Consider the following 14,452-nt stretch of genomic DNA (forward strand, 5'->3'; position numbering starts at 1 on the left):
AACCCTTGGTTTAAAAGGGTAGTTTGGGTAATGTTTATTTAATTTATGATCTACTCCCTCCGTTCCTAAATATTTGTCTTTCTAGCCATCTCAAATGGACTACAACATACGGATGTATGTAGACATGTTTTAGAGTGTAGATTCATTCATTTTGCTCCGTATGTAGTCACTTGTTGAAATCTCTAGAAAGACAATTATTTGGAAACGGAGGGAGTAATTCCCTGCCGATTGGCTGGTCGAGAAGTCGCCGCCGCCTCCCCTAATCGAGTAACCGTGCACAGCCATGGCCGCGTCCCCCCAACATGGCCCATTGCATGCATCTGCCGCCGCCTGTGCTAACTTTAGTCGCCAGCGAGGCCTCTCGGACGCATGCCTTATCTCAGTACTTGCCAAGCCATCAGCCAGTTGCATTGTTGGAGTTCTTCGATCTTGCAGTTGCAATTATTAAATTTTATGCATCTCACCTTCATAGTTGGAAGATGCCAACAAATCGTCCTGATGCATCGCTACGTGGCCGAGATCTCCGGCTGATCCGCTATGGATGTTGATCTCATCCCGCAATTAGTGGGGAATTAAATACCACCCTCACGTTATACCACGTTAATTACCAATCCAGATTACCAATTTACCCTTGAAATCAAGGTACTCCTCAACTTTTGGCTGTGGTACTCCCAGGTTTCCATATTGGAGTACCAAACAATTGTATCCATCAGATTAGAGAATATGGATGGCTCATATTAACTTGTGGGTACCGTAAAAGAGCTCGTTGAGTATCCCGGATGGCACTGGCACACTCTTCCACCGCCACCATATGTGGAGGCCAGGCTCCTGGGTACAAGCCTAGCTGCACCTACAAAATCCGCTCCTGCACGGTGGTCCGCAACAAAATCTGGATATCTGCCAGTGGCATTGGCACCTACTCCTTCAACACGGACAGCCACGAGTGGAGCTATGTTGGCAGCTGGGAGCTCCCGTTCCGTGGCCCTGCTGAGTTTGTGCCTGAGCTGGGCCGCTGGCTTGGATTCTCCACCGTGCGAGAGAACCAGCACTACTTGTGTGCTTCAGACCTCTCCACTGCTGCAGTACCCACCCTGTGTTGCGATTGCGAATGGAAAGAAGAGCTTGATGCTAACCCTGACAAGTGGCAGGTGGTGACCTCCTACCTTGTGCGCGTGGACTATGGCAGGTTCTGCGTTGCCAGGCTATACGACGTCTATGATGACCAAGGACGAGCCTGCTTTGGTAAGGGAGAATTTTGCTGTGTTGACGGGGTTGGAGGCGGGGCTTAGCGACATTGCTGATGGTGGGATCCAGATGGTCAAGCACAAATCCATACGCCTCAACTTTGATTGCCATCAGCGGCTCCACTTGGTATCTTAGGCCTGCTGGTTGATTTGGTTCCAGGGATGGCTGGCTACCATGCTCTGCTAGCTAGGATATGCATGGAGGTAGTATCAATCTTAATTATGACATTGGAGGTCCATCGTTTAATGAATGTTAGCTTTGGAATCTGGACGTATATATGAGTCAACTGATCGATCCCTCTGAACCGGAAACTTAACAAGTCAGCGCAGCTATCCAGAACTATATATCTCAATCAAATAAGTTGATTAGTACTACTTCCGATATTTGTGTTTTGAGTTTTGTGTCTTCTAAGCTGTTTGAATTTTGTGTGGCATGTAACGCTATCTCGCATATCCTGACCACACAAATTTCCGCTGTCAGTGCATGCAGTTACGCTTTATGACAAATTTCTTTATTTATACTCCCTCCGTCCAAAAATGTTTGTCGGAGAAATGGATAGAAGTTGATGTATCTCGAACTGAAATACGTCTGGATACGTCCATTTCTCCGACAAGTATTAATTTTGTGTTTTGAGTTTTGTGTCTTGTATATAAGCTGTTTGAATTTCGTGTGGCATGTAAATTTTCGCTGTCAGTGCTTGCAGTTAGGCTTCACGGCAAATTTCTTTATTTATACTCCATATTTTCTAATTAAATCATTACACTCGTTGTTGTGGCTGTCATTTGGCAAGATCATATCGATATCATGCCCGTGAACATATTCCAGAACGGCAGTTGCGTAATTTGCTTTTTGCATTCATGGCGTGCTCTATTGATTTGATTGATCTCATGCCCGAGTTGGAGGCAGGGGCGAGGGCGAGGGCTCTGCCATGGTGGAGGGGAGGGGGTTCACTGGATCACCACCACGAGTACGATGGGATGGTTTTCTTTCGGTGGCGAGCGTTGTATGCAGCCTTTTGCAGGCCAACATGGCCCGCTGTGGTAGGAAATGCTGCGCCATGTCCAACTTCAGTTCCAGCCTTGCAGCACGATAGATGCGGCGGTCTCATTGGTGTTTCTCTACATTTCAGACATGTTCAGTTAAACTCCAATATGTACCTCTTATTAACTGAGAGCAACCTATATTCGGTGACACCCCAAAGCCTAAAAATAAAAATGCATTCGCGGGAAAGCAACCATTGCCAAGCTCACAACGGCGCAGCCCTGATCATGTCGATTCTGGCTGTCCCCTGGCCGCGCCACCACCCAAGATGAGCCCCAACGCCCGCTGAGCTTGCCTCGGATGTCCTGTCGTTATGCCATCGTGTAAGCGTTAGCCCGATTCCTTGTATGTCTAACGAGAAATCCTGACCCGACACCCGAACCTTGTATGTCTAACGCGACAAACATAAAAGAACCCTGTTTCGCACAGACCGACGGTAAACAGTTGCAACGGTGTGATTAGGACTAGGCAGAACCGCCCATTCCTCCCCTCCATAACCTGCCCTACCACCACAGTTCTTCAGCTTCCAGTGAGCTTCTCAGCCCCGACGACGACCTCCACCGGTGAGGTCAAAATCAAACTTAAAACTCACCACCCATCAGATTGGCTTTCCAGCCTCCACACCGTCGGATCTTCATGTTTCATTTGCTTCTAAAAATTTAAGGTATCCAGTTTTAGGCTTTGGCTACCTAAAACCTACTCTCCACGCAACTAAAAACTGTTTTTAGGTATCCAAATTTTAGCCTGGCAGTTGAAGATGCCCCGATGAGAGTATTTATTCCGGGTAATCATAGAATGGCTATGAACGTACTTTTAGCATTTCCAACAAATAGCTCAGCATCTCATATGCATGAAACAACAAAGTAGTTTAACAAAGCAAGCTGGGTCGATCCTGGTACATCATCACGGAAGCAAAGCAAGCACGGGTGTTTCTATCAAGTAGCAGCTCTGGGCATAATAATTCCCTATATCTAGGGAAGCAAATGGCAACCGCGGCGCAAACTTAGTCCTTCCTCAACTCGATATACTCGCGCCTCGTCCCAGCTTTGTTAATGACTACAATCTCCACCTTGTCCCCCTGCATTATTTGTAGGTTCAGCAGATTAGTACAGTGGCAAATGTATAAACAGCAACAAACGATGATCTCTAGGAACCGAGAGAGGGAAACATACGGTGTAGATGTCCCTCTCAGTTGCAGATGCAAAGACATCCTTAACTAGGTCGACCGCCTCTGACTCGGACAAAGGGGTGACGGCATCCTGCATACATTGTAAGGAAGATTCTTAGGAACCTCTGAGGCACTATTATAATCACCATTCATCAATGGGACGTGCGTAAATTTGCTTGCTTTAGTCAGCAAGAGATCTGTGATTTGATAGCAGACAAGAAATATAAAAATGTGAGGGCTTACTCTTGCAGGGACTAATAGTGGACTAGGTGATTTCAGCTGGTTGTCCAGCACTGGCATGATCAAGGTAGACCCTGATCCCTGAGCACTGTAACCAGTCCTTTCATAGGACCCAACAGCATCATAGGAGTAGACACATCCTTTCCCTGCACAAGTATAATACAAGTTCAGAACACGCTAAACAGGAAAATCTAACTGACAAAACCAAATACGGAAGTCGGTACCTTCACTGTCAAGCCCACCAAGCACGTTGAAAGCATAGTATGGGAAGAATCTCTTGTAGTACAGGGTGTTGGAGAGCAATTGTGCCATTGCTGGGCAGCTCATCCTTTTATTGTGCTGGTGCTGGTATAGCTACATATACAAATAAAATAGGACATTAATCATTTAGCTACCAATGTTTTCATACATCATGAACAGATTTAAGGTACACTGCACAAATGCAGCTCAATACTGACACTGCAGTGTATTCCAGGTGTAGAAAGTGGCAATGAAATACCATTTCTTGTAAATAAAAACAAGCAGTTGTTGCATTGCCACACAGCATTAGTACTACATTGCCAAGGAGAAGAGAACAGAGAGCATGATTGAGGAGGCAATGGATAGGAACGCAAGGAAATATGATGAAGTGGACCATATGCTTTATGGTTAGATTAAGCCTCAAACGGAAGCTCATAAAAAAGTTGCTAAAATCTACGGTAAACATTATGATGAGCTTAAGCCCCAAAATAAGGCGGAAAAAACAAGTTGTTAAAATCTTCCCTAAACATTACTAATCAAAATAAAGAGACTGATGGTACTAGCACTACGACACAATAATAAGATTAATCTGCGATACTATTGCAGGTTGCTTTGTACCACAACCACGTGTCCTACAAATATATGATAAGCAGTGTACTGATTTTCAGCAATTCCAGACTGCTACAGTCCAGAATTTGGACCTAACATCAGATTTCCAGGCATTGCAATAAACAAAATGTGCCATGTATCCATGCCCAGGGAACCAGTAATGGTAGAGCAGTTGTTCTGGGTTTTTGTCTGGAACTGAGATGAAGATGGTCCAAAAAACAAACAACTTCCATCATCAGAGTAACTGCTAACTGGAAATATTTTTGGAAGTTCAAATAGCTTGAGACCACCAACAGATCAAATACTCCCCAAGGAAATTCCAAAACACATAGCTATAAAGAATTTGATTGGGATGAAACCATCCAAGAATCATTTGGTATCGACACCGAAGGTGTGAATGGATGTATATAGGCAAAACACGGATAAATGAGATTTTGCAACTTTACCAGTTCTCTGGCAGCTAAGTTCTTCTGTAGAGCTTTGATGTCACCTTGGAAGCCAGAAGATGCTATTACACATTTATCGGCCCTAGACAAATAAAGAAATGATGTTTTAATATTTTACGCAAGCAATGAGCCACATATTGAAATTCTTAACAATATAAAAATTGTCAGCTAGGGAATACCCAGCTTTGTCACAAAGCGGGATAAAGAGTCATTGTTAACTAAGCTTCATGGTAAAAGAAAGAAACCAATTGCATGATAATAACTAGGACCTGCTAATGTGTGCCTACAACCCTACAACATTTGCTTTCACTCATACAACAAGATATTACTGCAATGTATATCATTAACTAGACTTAATTAAGAATTTAGATATAAAGGATTACCGCCTAACATTAAGCAAGAAAATAGATTTGCAGAACATGCTCTTTGAAAGCAAATTTGAAATTTGGGGAGTTGGGGGTATAACCAAATGCAAGTAACATCACAATAGCAAGGCTGTACTGGAACATAACTACGGCACGATTGGTTGTGATAAAACTCTCAATCAAATGAAGACATCTATTGCATCATCATTGATTCATTGCATCATTTTGTGTTAGATGTCCTACTCCAGACGGTGTAAACCAGAAAGCTTATTATCAATTTTCACATCAACCAGCAGCACGGAGCAAACCTATAGGTAAGAGATATCATCCACTGCCAGCTATCCATACCAAACAGTTTAACGCCTATGGAACAAAAATAGAACCAAATTGTCTGTCATGGTAGGAACAGACGTTACGACAGACCAATTCCAGAAGACGCACATGAAGTAGAAATCTAAAAGAATTTGAGATAAAGCTCATTGTAGACTTCCTGAATGCCAGCATAGAAGCAAACCTAATGGCATCTTACAAATTTTATCTGTTTGAACTTAAAGATAATATGCATAAAAATGAAACAATAAAAACATCTTTCTATCTCCCAAACCAATCCTCTACTTAATTACAGGGACGAAGATGGCTGTCCAGGCTAAGACAAAAGTATCCTATGACCTGGAGTGAGGGTACACAAACTAAAGGCAAGGCATGTTTCATGTTTATGTCGTCTCTCCATAGAAATCCGCAAATCGCATCAAAAGCACGCTGGGACAGCCAGCGTTTACAGCAAAAAACTCATGAACGTTTAGGTGTTTTCCCCAAATTCAATCCGAGACCTCCAAACACCAAACCCTAACCAAATCAACGAAGTGAGGCTCTAAAATCCGACCTCTCCACCAAGGTATTCAAATCCCTACCGCACCACAGAGCCACACGGCCTCCCAGCCGACAAACCCTAGTCCCCAGGCGGGCAGATCGAGGCGCGAGATTTGGGCGGGGGAACTTACAGCTCGCAGATCTTGGAGTGCTCGCGCGTGAGGATGTTGTATCCGACGGAGAGGCGGGTGTCGGCGGCGACCACGCAGTAGTCCGCGCCGGCGATGGCCACGCAGGTCCTGCACAACCACCAACCTGTTATGAGATGCGCGGAGACGGGGGGGAGGGGCCGACGAAGGGCCAGAGGGGGGGCGCTTACCCGCCGTTGTTCTCGTAGACCCAGTCGCCGCGCCTCGACATGGCGGTGGTCGGAGAGGGCGGGCTGCTCGGGGGGCTGGTGGTGGAGTCGCCGGAGTTCGTGGCTTGGAGGAGAAGGCGAAGTGGAGCAGTGCGGTGCCCTGTGTCTCGCTTCCTTCCCTCTTTGATCAGATTTCTTCGTGGCCTTCTCGATCTCGGCGGCCTGAGGCTTCGTAGGCCGTTCTGGGCCGAGATGGACTGGGCTTTCTTATGCGCGACAAGCACAAGGCTTTCTATCGGGTCTGAATTGGGGCCCAGTCCCCGACAGAAAATATTTCGTTTTTTTCTCGTGTGTTATGTAATCCGATAGTTTCTCCTTCCTTCCAAAAAATGTAGTCTACGGCACATCTTAGTGACTTAATTAGCATCAAAAAACATACCCACACGAATCTTCACGTAAAATCAATGGTACACAACTTAAATGTACAATACTTATGGTACATATAGATGTGCTTTACCAAAATTGAAAAATGTAAGCCGATGCTATCCTCATTTCCTAAAAAATTGCAACACACTAAGTATTTTTAAAACAATGCAACCATGTCACATCTGCAAGTGTGAGTCATCGATTATATTTTTTTGCATTACCTTATACATGTAGCTGCCAGATAATGAGTCCATGGATGTGAGTCATAAGTTGTACTTTTTGCATTATGTTTTCTGTTGTTAAGGATAATCCAGTGTGTTAAGCACTTGGCGCATACCTATGTACTCTCTTCGTGCCTAAATATTTGTCTTTCTAGAAATTTCAACAAATGACTACATAGGGAGCAAAATGAGTGAATCTACACTCTAAAATATGTCTATATACATCCGTATGTGGAGTAGTTCATATTCTTTTTTTTGTTAGAAATGACATCCTTTTAACTGAGGTTCATTTTTTCTTTTTATACATCATTTTGTTTTATACTTTATTTTTTATTATTTTTAAGATATAAATTGAGAACACTGTTATTTTTACTTTCCATTAGTTTTTGCTATTCTTGTACCAGATATTTATGTATTTCTTTTGACAAGGCTTCCACAGCAATGTGCGGGGGGTATCAAGTTCCAAAAAAAGGAAAGGAAAAAAAAGCAATCTGATGTCATGTAGGAGACTAGGAATAATGCAATAACAATACTAAGGAAAAAAGCTTTAAAACGCCCGACTGACTGACGTGAGCGTCAGTCCCCCCTTTCTCTCGCACAGGACGTGTGTCTCATGTGGGGCCTGCCTATCACTGCCCCTTTCGAGCATTATCACCATCGAACGAAAATCGCTCGCTATTTCCCTTCCCCTTACACATCTCTCTCTCTCTCCCCCCCCCCCCCCCATACCTCTTGGATCTCGTTGTTGCACTTTCTCCCTTCTTCGTGGAAGCTACGCCACCACGGTGTGGGGCGACTACTGCGCTGCAAAGGCTAGCTGCCACACGCACAAGTTGCTTGAACTCGGCAGTCGGGAGGTGTCAGGTTGCAAGGTAGCCCCTGCGTGCTTCCATCTTCAGCAAGGTCGGAGCTCGATAGTGCGGACATGCTACAAAGATGGTCACTGTCAGAACTCTCTCCGCCGCTGCACGCGATGCTACGATGCAACACACATAGGGGTGTTGCATGCTACGAAGGGTGACGGTGTTGCAACGGGCCGTCGGCACTCCTCCGTCGCGGCGAGGGTGTCGCGGGGATCTTTTGATGATGCAAAAGCAGACGTCGATGGCACTCTTCCGCGGGCTGCGCATGATGATGCAATGCAAGACGTAGGGTGTTGTCAGGGACGATTCCAAGGGGGGCGAGCCCCCCCCCCCCCCCCCACCCCCCAACGATCACGTTGCCCCTTAATAGCGATGAGGTATTAGCAGTTTTTTCTGTGTATACACATGATTCGTGGTTGTCTCGCCCCCCCCTTTGCCCATGTATATATATCAAGCCCATGTTTATATATCACGTACTTGCCGGCAGCAGGTCAAAGCTCATGTAGTGATTGCAGCAGGTAGCCGGTCAAAGGCCCAAATATTAGAAGAAGAAAAAGAAAAGAATAACAGCCCGCCGTGAAAACAGAAGGACCCACGCGTGGAGCAACTAGTTAACGAGCGCTCCTTCGAGAGCCTCGCAACGATCAGCGCCACTTGGCGCGCTCTCAGCCATTCACCACGTGTCGCGCTCTGGACGCTCCCTCCAGATTTTTTTTATTTTTCCGCACGCGTTTTCGGCTTTTTAAACGGTTTTTTCCTGGGTTTTTTCGACGTTTTGGTTTTTCCCCGGTCTTCCTTAGCGTTTCGACCAAAAAAATATTTTTGCGCGAAAAAACGCGTTTATTTTTTTTTCTTTCGTGAAAAGTCACGCTTTTTTTTCGCGAGAGTCACGGCCGTGCCTTTCGGAAACGAAAAAAAATGCATTTTCTGTTTTTTTTCTTTCGCGAGAGTCACGGTTTTACTTCCGCGAGAGGCACGGTTGTGCTTTCGGGAGAGTCACGGCCGTGCCTCTCGAAAAGGGAAAAACAAAACGCGTTTTCTGTTTTTTTTTCTTTCGCGAGAGTCACGATTTTGCTTCCGCGAGAGGCACGGTTGTGCTTTTGCGAGAGTCACGGCCGTGCCTCTCGAAAAGGGAAAAACAAAACGCGTTTTCTGTTTTTTTTTTTTCTTTCGTGAGAGTCACGGTTTTGCTTCCGCGAGAGGCACGGTTGTGCTTTTGCGAGAGTCACGGCCGTGCCTCTTGGAAAGGGAAAAAAATACGCGTTTTCTGTTTTTTTCTTTCGCGAGAGTCACGGTTTTGCTTTTGCCAGAGGCACGGTTGTGCTTTCGCGAGAGTCACGGGCGTGCCTCTTTCGGAAAGGGAAAAAACGCGTTTTCTGTTTTTTTTTTCTTTTCACGAGAGGCACGGTTGTGCTTTTGCGAGAGTCACGGCCGTGCCTCTCGGAAAGGGAAAAAATATGCGTTTTCTGTTTTTTTTTCTTTCGCGAGAGTCACGGTTTTGCTTTTGCCAGAGGCGCGGTTGTGCTTTCGCGAGAGTCACGGGGCGTGCCTTTTTCGGAAAGAGAAAAAAACGCATTTTTTGTTTTTTTTCTTTCCACGAGAGTCACGGTTTTGCTTACACGAGAGGCACGGTTGTGATTTCGCGAGAGGCACGGACGTGCCTCTTTCGGAAAGGGAAAAAACCGTGCTCCCGGTTTGGTTTTTTCGTCCGGTTTTTTTCGTGAAAAAAAAGTTCGTCAAAACCTATCAACATGGGATCTAGTTTTGAAGATCTCGACGCAAGAAATCCAATGATGAAAACGGTTTGAGATTTGGACGCACGGTTTAAGAGATAAAACGTTTTGAATAAACGAATCTACGAAAAAAGGGAAAACTCCCCGGTTGCGACAAGTGGCGCGCTGCATGTGCGCCACTTGTCGTGACCTGGGAAGATGGAGTGTTCTTTGCAACGAGTACTCCTTAATTAGTGATTTCGCGCTCACATTCGTCGCACGTACACGGTAGTTTCATTGTCTCAAAAAAAAAAACGAACACGGTAGTTTCATTGTCTCAAAAAAAAAACGAACACGGTAGTTTCCTCTGGTCGCTTGTTTCCAATCTGCTAGTTCCTGGCTTCCTGCGATCGGAAAAACTTACTCACTAACGCTGCCGCCGCGCAGATCATCTACCGTCGAGAAGGGAAGGCAACAGGCAAGCGCCGTCGCGCAGATCCACAGGCACATTCCGGCCGGCCGGAAAAAGGGTTAGTTTATTTTTTAGGATTAGACGAGTTTGTGTCTTATAATGTAGTTATGTGATCGTAGAACTACATACAAGGAAAACTAATTAGAAATTTTTTGATTCTCTAATTGTGTTTGTGTAGACATGAAGATGAAAAGAAATGGATCAATTCATAGTTTTTTTAATGCCAATTGGTTCAAGCTGTCAGCCATGTGAACATGATGCAAACGCAAACGATCTGCAACCTATCCAAGAGAACAACCCTAGTCCTGCTAAAGGTGATTATGAGCCTGATCATTGGTTTGGCCAGCATAAAGTGGATTAGGGGAAGCACTATCACAAGGAGCCACCATGGACCTAAAGATGCATGACTTCCTCTATGCCTCCATGGTGCGACCCCTCTCGTCAACTTCAAATCTTTTAATTAATTTTGTCTAAAATAAATGATCGTTGATTGATGGACATGAAAATCAGATTGGAGTCAATTATATGTAGTAAAGCGCACCAATTTTGCTGTATAAATTCAATACAAAATAAAGTTGTCCGGTCGAAGATGGACAATTTGGTAGTCTTCTAGTGTTTACATCAATGAAAACATGGTTTCAGTTTTGGCCTTTTACACGTTCTTAATATTATTTGGCTGGGTCGAAGCTCATTGGTTTGTAAGAGCTCAAGTTAGGAACTCGCCCCCCTATACCAAATTCCTGGCTCCGTCCCTAGGTGTTGTGTGCTGCGAAGGGCGTCGGTACCGCAACAAGCCTCCGGCGCTTTGCTGGTGCTGCAAGGGGTGGTGCGGTGAGCCGCTGTTGCAACACAGCCGGCTCCTTTTGAAGCATTTGCTTGCAGCATCTAGAGTTGTTGCAGCATGATGACGCGACGGGTAGGGCGGTGATGTGATGTCATGACGAGGCGTCGTCAATGGTGCTGCGAGGAGGGGTGTTGGCCCTGTTGCGAGCAGTGTCACCGCCATGCTCACGACGGGCGAAGAAACAACGACATCCTTCTTTGCGTTGACCGATCCGATGACCAATTTGCGCCCAGATCATGACGAATCAGAACAATGTGATACTGCTGTCTGTCTCTAGAACACGGCGCATCAGAAATTTTGGTGACACTTGCAAGATATTTGTCGGCTGTACAAATGTGTCAAGGAAACACACTTGACACTCACGTGCGTACGTGTGGTGTCTATATGTACTGTATGTGGTTGCGTCTCTCTTGCTGCAAGTCTTGCAATTGACTGGGACGGTGGCCGATCCCAGCAATATTTTCTCTGTCTGGCTTCGAGGTGGAAGCTCAGGTCGTTGCATCGACCATTTCTTCTCAGACATCGGAGCAGCAGAGGCAGCGGACAGTGTCCCAAATTGCATGTGCAGTGTGCGTGGACTTCATTCAGTGATCACGATTCACGGTCTCCTCCGCAGTGGCCGATGGATCCGTAGGATCTTGCATGACATGTTTGTCTCCCCCGGATAATTGTGGGCCCCCTCACTTAATTAAATCTCGACCAATCCTAACCACCTTGTAAAACCCCAGTGTGTCTAGCATTACCGAGAATTCTAAACACACGGACTAGTTACTGAGCTTTACGGGCATATTCCAAACTAATCTCCTCCCCCCCCCCCCCCCCCCCCCCCCCCGAGTTTCAGCGGGGGTGGGCCCCCACCATAATTCTACCCAATTAAAACATGCCAACTAAGCCACTCCGTTGATCCCATAAAATGATATCCGTGCGTGTACCGTTGCTCCTAGCATTACTCTTGTCTCCCATGACCCTGAGCCACCAAGACTGCGTGTCAAGCGAAAAGATTCTACTCTTAGATAGCTCGTAACTTGCTCTATGCCATTTTTTCTAACTACTTGTGGTTTTCATTCTAAAATTTAAGGACATTCATCTACCATGTCAAAAAAAAAATTCAAATTCAAATTTGATTTGCACCTCAGCAAACAAGAAAAAGGGAATTTGTACATTTAATTTGTATATAGCTCGGTTGCCAATGTTTCAACTAAAATATAGTCGGCTTATGTAGACCAGATGTAGACACTGAGTTGGAGCCATCGGTGACGCGATAGCAGTGATGCGGTGGTACCGAGGAAGGAAGTCTGGCGTGAGGTGGCCGAGTCGGCATGCCATGTCATCATCATTAAACTTGAACTTAGTAAACAATGAGTATAAATTGCACCCATTTCCCATACGAGCTATAGGCGGAAACCTAGCTCCATATGAGAATTGAAAAGAAAAAGGGAGGAAGACAAGTAAAATGGTCATGTTTTCATGAGACCTGACAGGTAGGATTGGTTAAACCCTGTGGATCTCACTGTAATGGATTGGGAGGCAAAATATAAATGTGTCTTGATTGAATAGTAACACAGGTGAACAGCTAGGAGGCTCGCTGAGATGGTGAACTGAAGGAGCTGCACTTTACATCGACTGTATTGATCTTGCGATGGAGATTGATGATGTTCAGTTTACAAATTGCTTGCGGGAAGCCAATGGGACTGCTCATGAGTTAGCTAAATGTTGTTAGGAGAACCATATATCTTGTACTTGGGTATATGTTCCTCCCTCGTTTGTTCTTGAATCTTTTGTAAACGATGTAAGCATTTTGCATTGATCAATAAAGTTAGCTAAGAAAAACAGGTGAAGAATTGCACTACCTTAAGGCAAGGGCATACTCCCTCCATCGATCCGGGTTTGTACGTCGGGCGATGATTTTTAGGTGTTCAATTTGATTAAAGAAAAGTGTACAATTCCTGAAATAGGACGAAGAACCATATGTTGTAGAGTAATTAGGCAGTGCTGACATTGTATTTATGTTAATAAAGTTAACTAAAGGCGATATCTCTAGTAGTAATAGTTTACCGGTGAGTGGCCGAAGCACCAATAGTATAAGGAAAAACTTTGTTTTTGCCACTCTAGCTTTTGACCACTTTGCCTTTGCCACTCTAGGATTTGACATTTCACTTTTGCCACTCTTAGTTTTTGACAATATATCACAATTGCCATTCCATGGCAAAAGCAATAATTTTAGAGCGGCAACAATTGTGATACATTGTCAAAATCTAAGAGCGGCAAAAGTGAAATGAAAAATTATTACTTTTGCCACGGAATGGCATTTGTAATGTATTGTCAAAAGCTAAGAATGGCAAAAGTGATATGTCAAATTCTAGAGTGGCATAAGCAAAGTGGGTAAAGGCTAGAGTGGCAAAAACAAAGTTTTCCCATAGTATAATTGTACTGAAACGACCCAGTGATCATCATATTCTAGTGTCCTTATTTCAAGGAAAACAAGATTGCTTGATATTTGTGCGAGACAAATCTGGCTAAGTAGCTAAGGTTTTTTTTTGTTTGAACCATGCAGGAGGAGGACTGCATGTACTCCCTCTGTTCCTAAATATAAGTCTTTTTTTGAGATTTCATGACAAACTACATACGGATGTATATAGACATATTTTAGAGTGTAGATACACTCATTTTGCTCCGTATGTAGTCCATAGTGAAATCCTAAAAAGACTTATATTTAGGAACGAAGGGAGTATAATATTAGAGAGAAAAATAAGTACAAGCGACCAATAGTCCACAAGAACTACCATACAACACCACCCAAGATCATACAACATCGTCTACAGCGAAACGGCCATAACCCTAACAGTGAGTGTAGAACAAAGCGACCCATACTTGCTTCTGCCCATTGTTTGGCGTCAGCAATAACTTGATCCAAGATTTTCAACAGCGGCGTGTAAGCGTTCTCAAAAACCCTGCCATTCCTCTCCCTCCATATACTCCAGGTGACAAGTATTATCAATGTGTTCAAGGAATTCCTTTTGGTTCCTTGAACTCTAGCCCTTTTGCAACTTGCCACCAATCTCGCAATGAGACATCAGACAAAGGGACGACCTCCGTAATCCCGGCCCAATGGAGCACCAAACCCCAAAGAATTGAGACTACACTGCAGCCCCAAAATAAATGGTGTGTTGTTTCCTGGGTCACAGTACGAAAACAGCAAGCATCCTTGTGCGGAAGTCCTCGCTTGGCTAACTAACTAAGGTTACAAACTTGGTATACAAGATATTCTATCACTATTGATGTTGGTATGAAAGGTGCATAAGTGGCATCATTGTCGATGTCGATTGTTGAATTCCTGCTAGTTAAATGAAGCGATCGATCGAGGAGAGAATGGCAGGCAGCTCGTCGCATTT

The 14,452-nt window shown here is 44.7% G+C and overlaps 1 protein-coding gene across 1 annotated transcript; it reads right to left on the bottom strand.

The window, feature by feature from the left end:
* Positions 1-3,082: 3,082 nt before the first annotated feature.
* LOC109734044 (proteasome subunit beta type-1) lies at positions 3,083-6,723 on the bottom strand. Its single transcript, XM_020293259.4, has 7 exons — positions 6,544-6,723; positions 6,356-6,463; positions 4,990-5,071; positions 3,919-4,048; positions 3,698-3,840; positions 3,459-3,545; positions 3,083-3,364 (listed from the first exon to the last, which is right to left on the bottom strand). Exons 1-7 carry the CDS (start codon positions 6,582-6,584, stop codon positions 3,290-3,292), a joined length of 666 nt encoding a protein of 221 aa, XP_020148848.1. The 5' UTR covers positions 6,585-6,723; the 3' UTR covers positions 3,083-3,289.
* Positions 6,724-14,452: the final 7,729 nt, after the last annotated feature.

Source organism: Aegilops tauschii, chromosome 5 (assembly GCF_002575655.3).
Source record: "Aegilops tauschii subsp. strangulata cultivar AL8/78 chromosome 5, Aet v6.0, whole genome shotgun sequence".
Lineage (NCBI taxonomy): Eukaryota > Viridiplantae > Streptophyta > Magnoliopsida > Poales > Poaceae > Aegilops > Aegilops tauschii.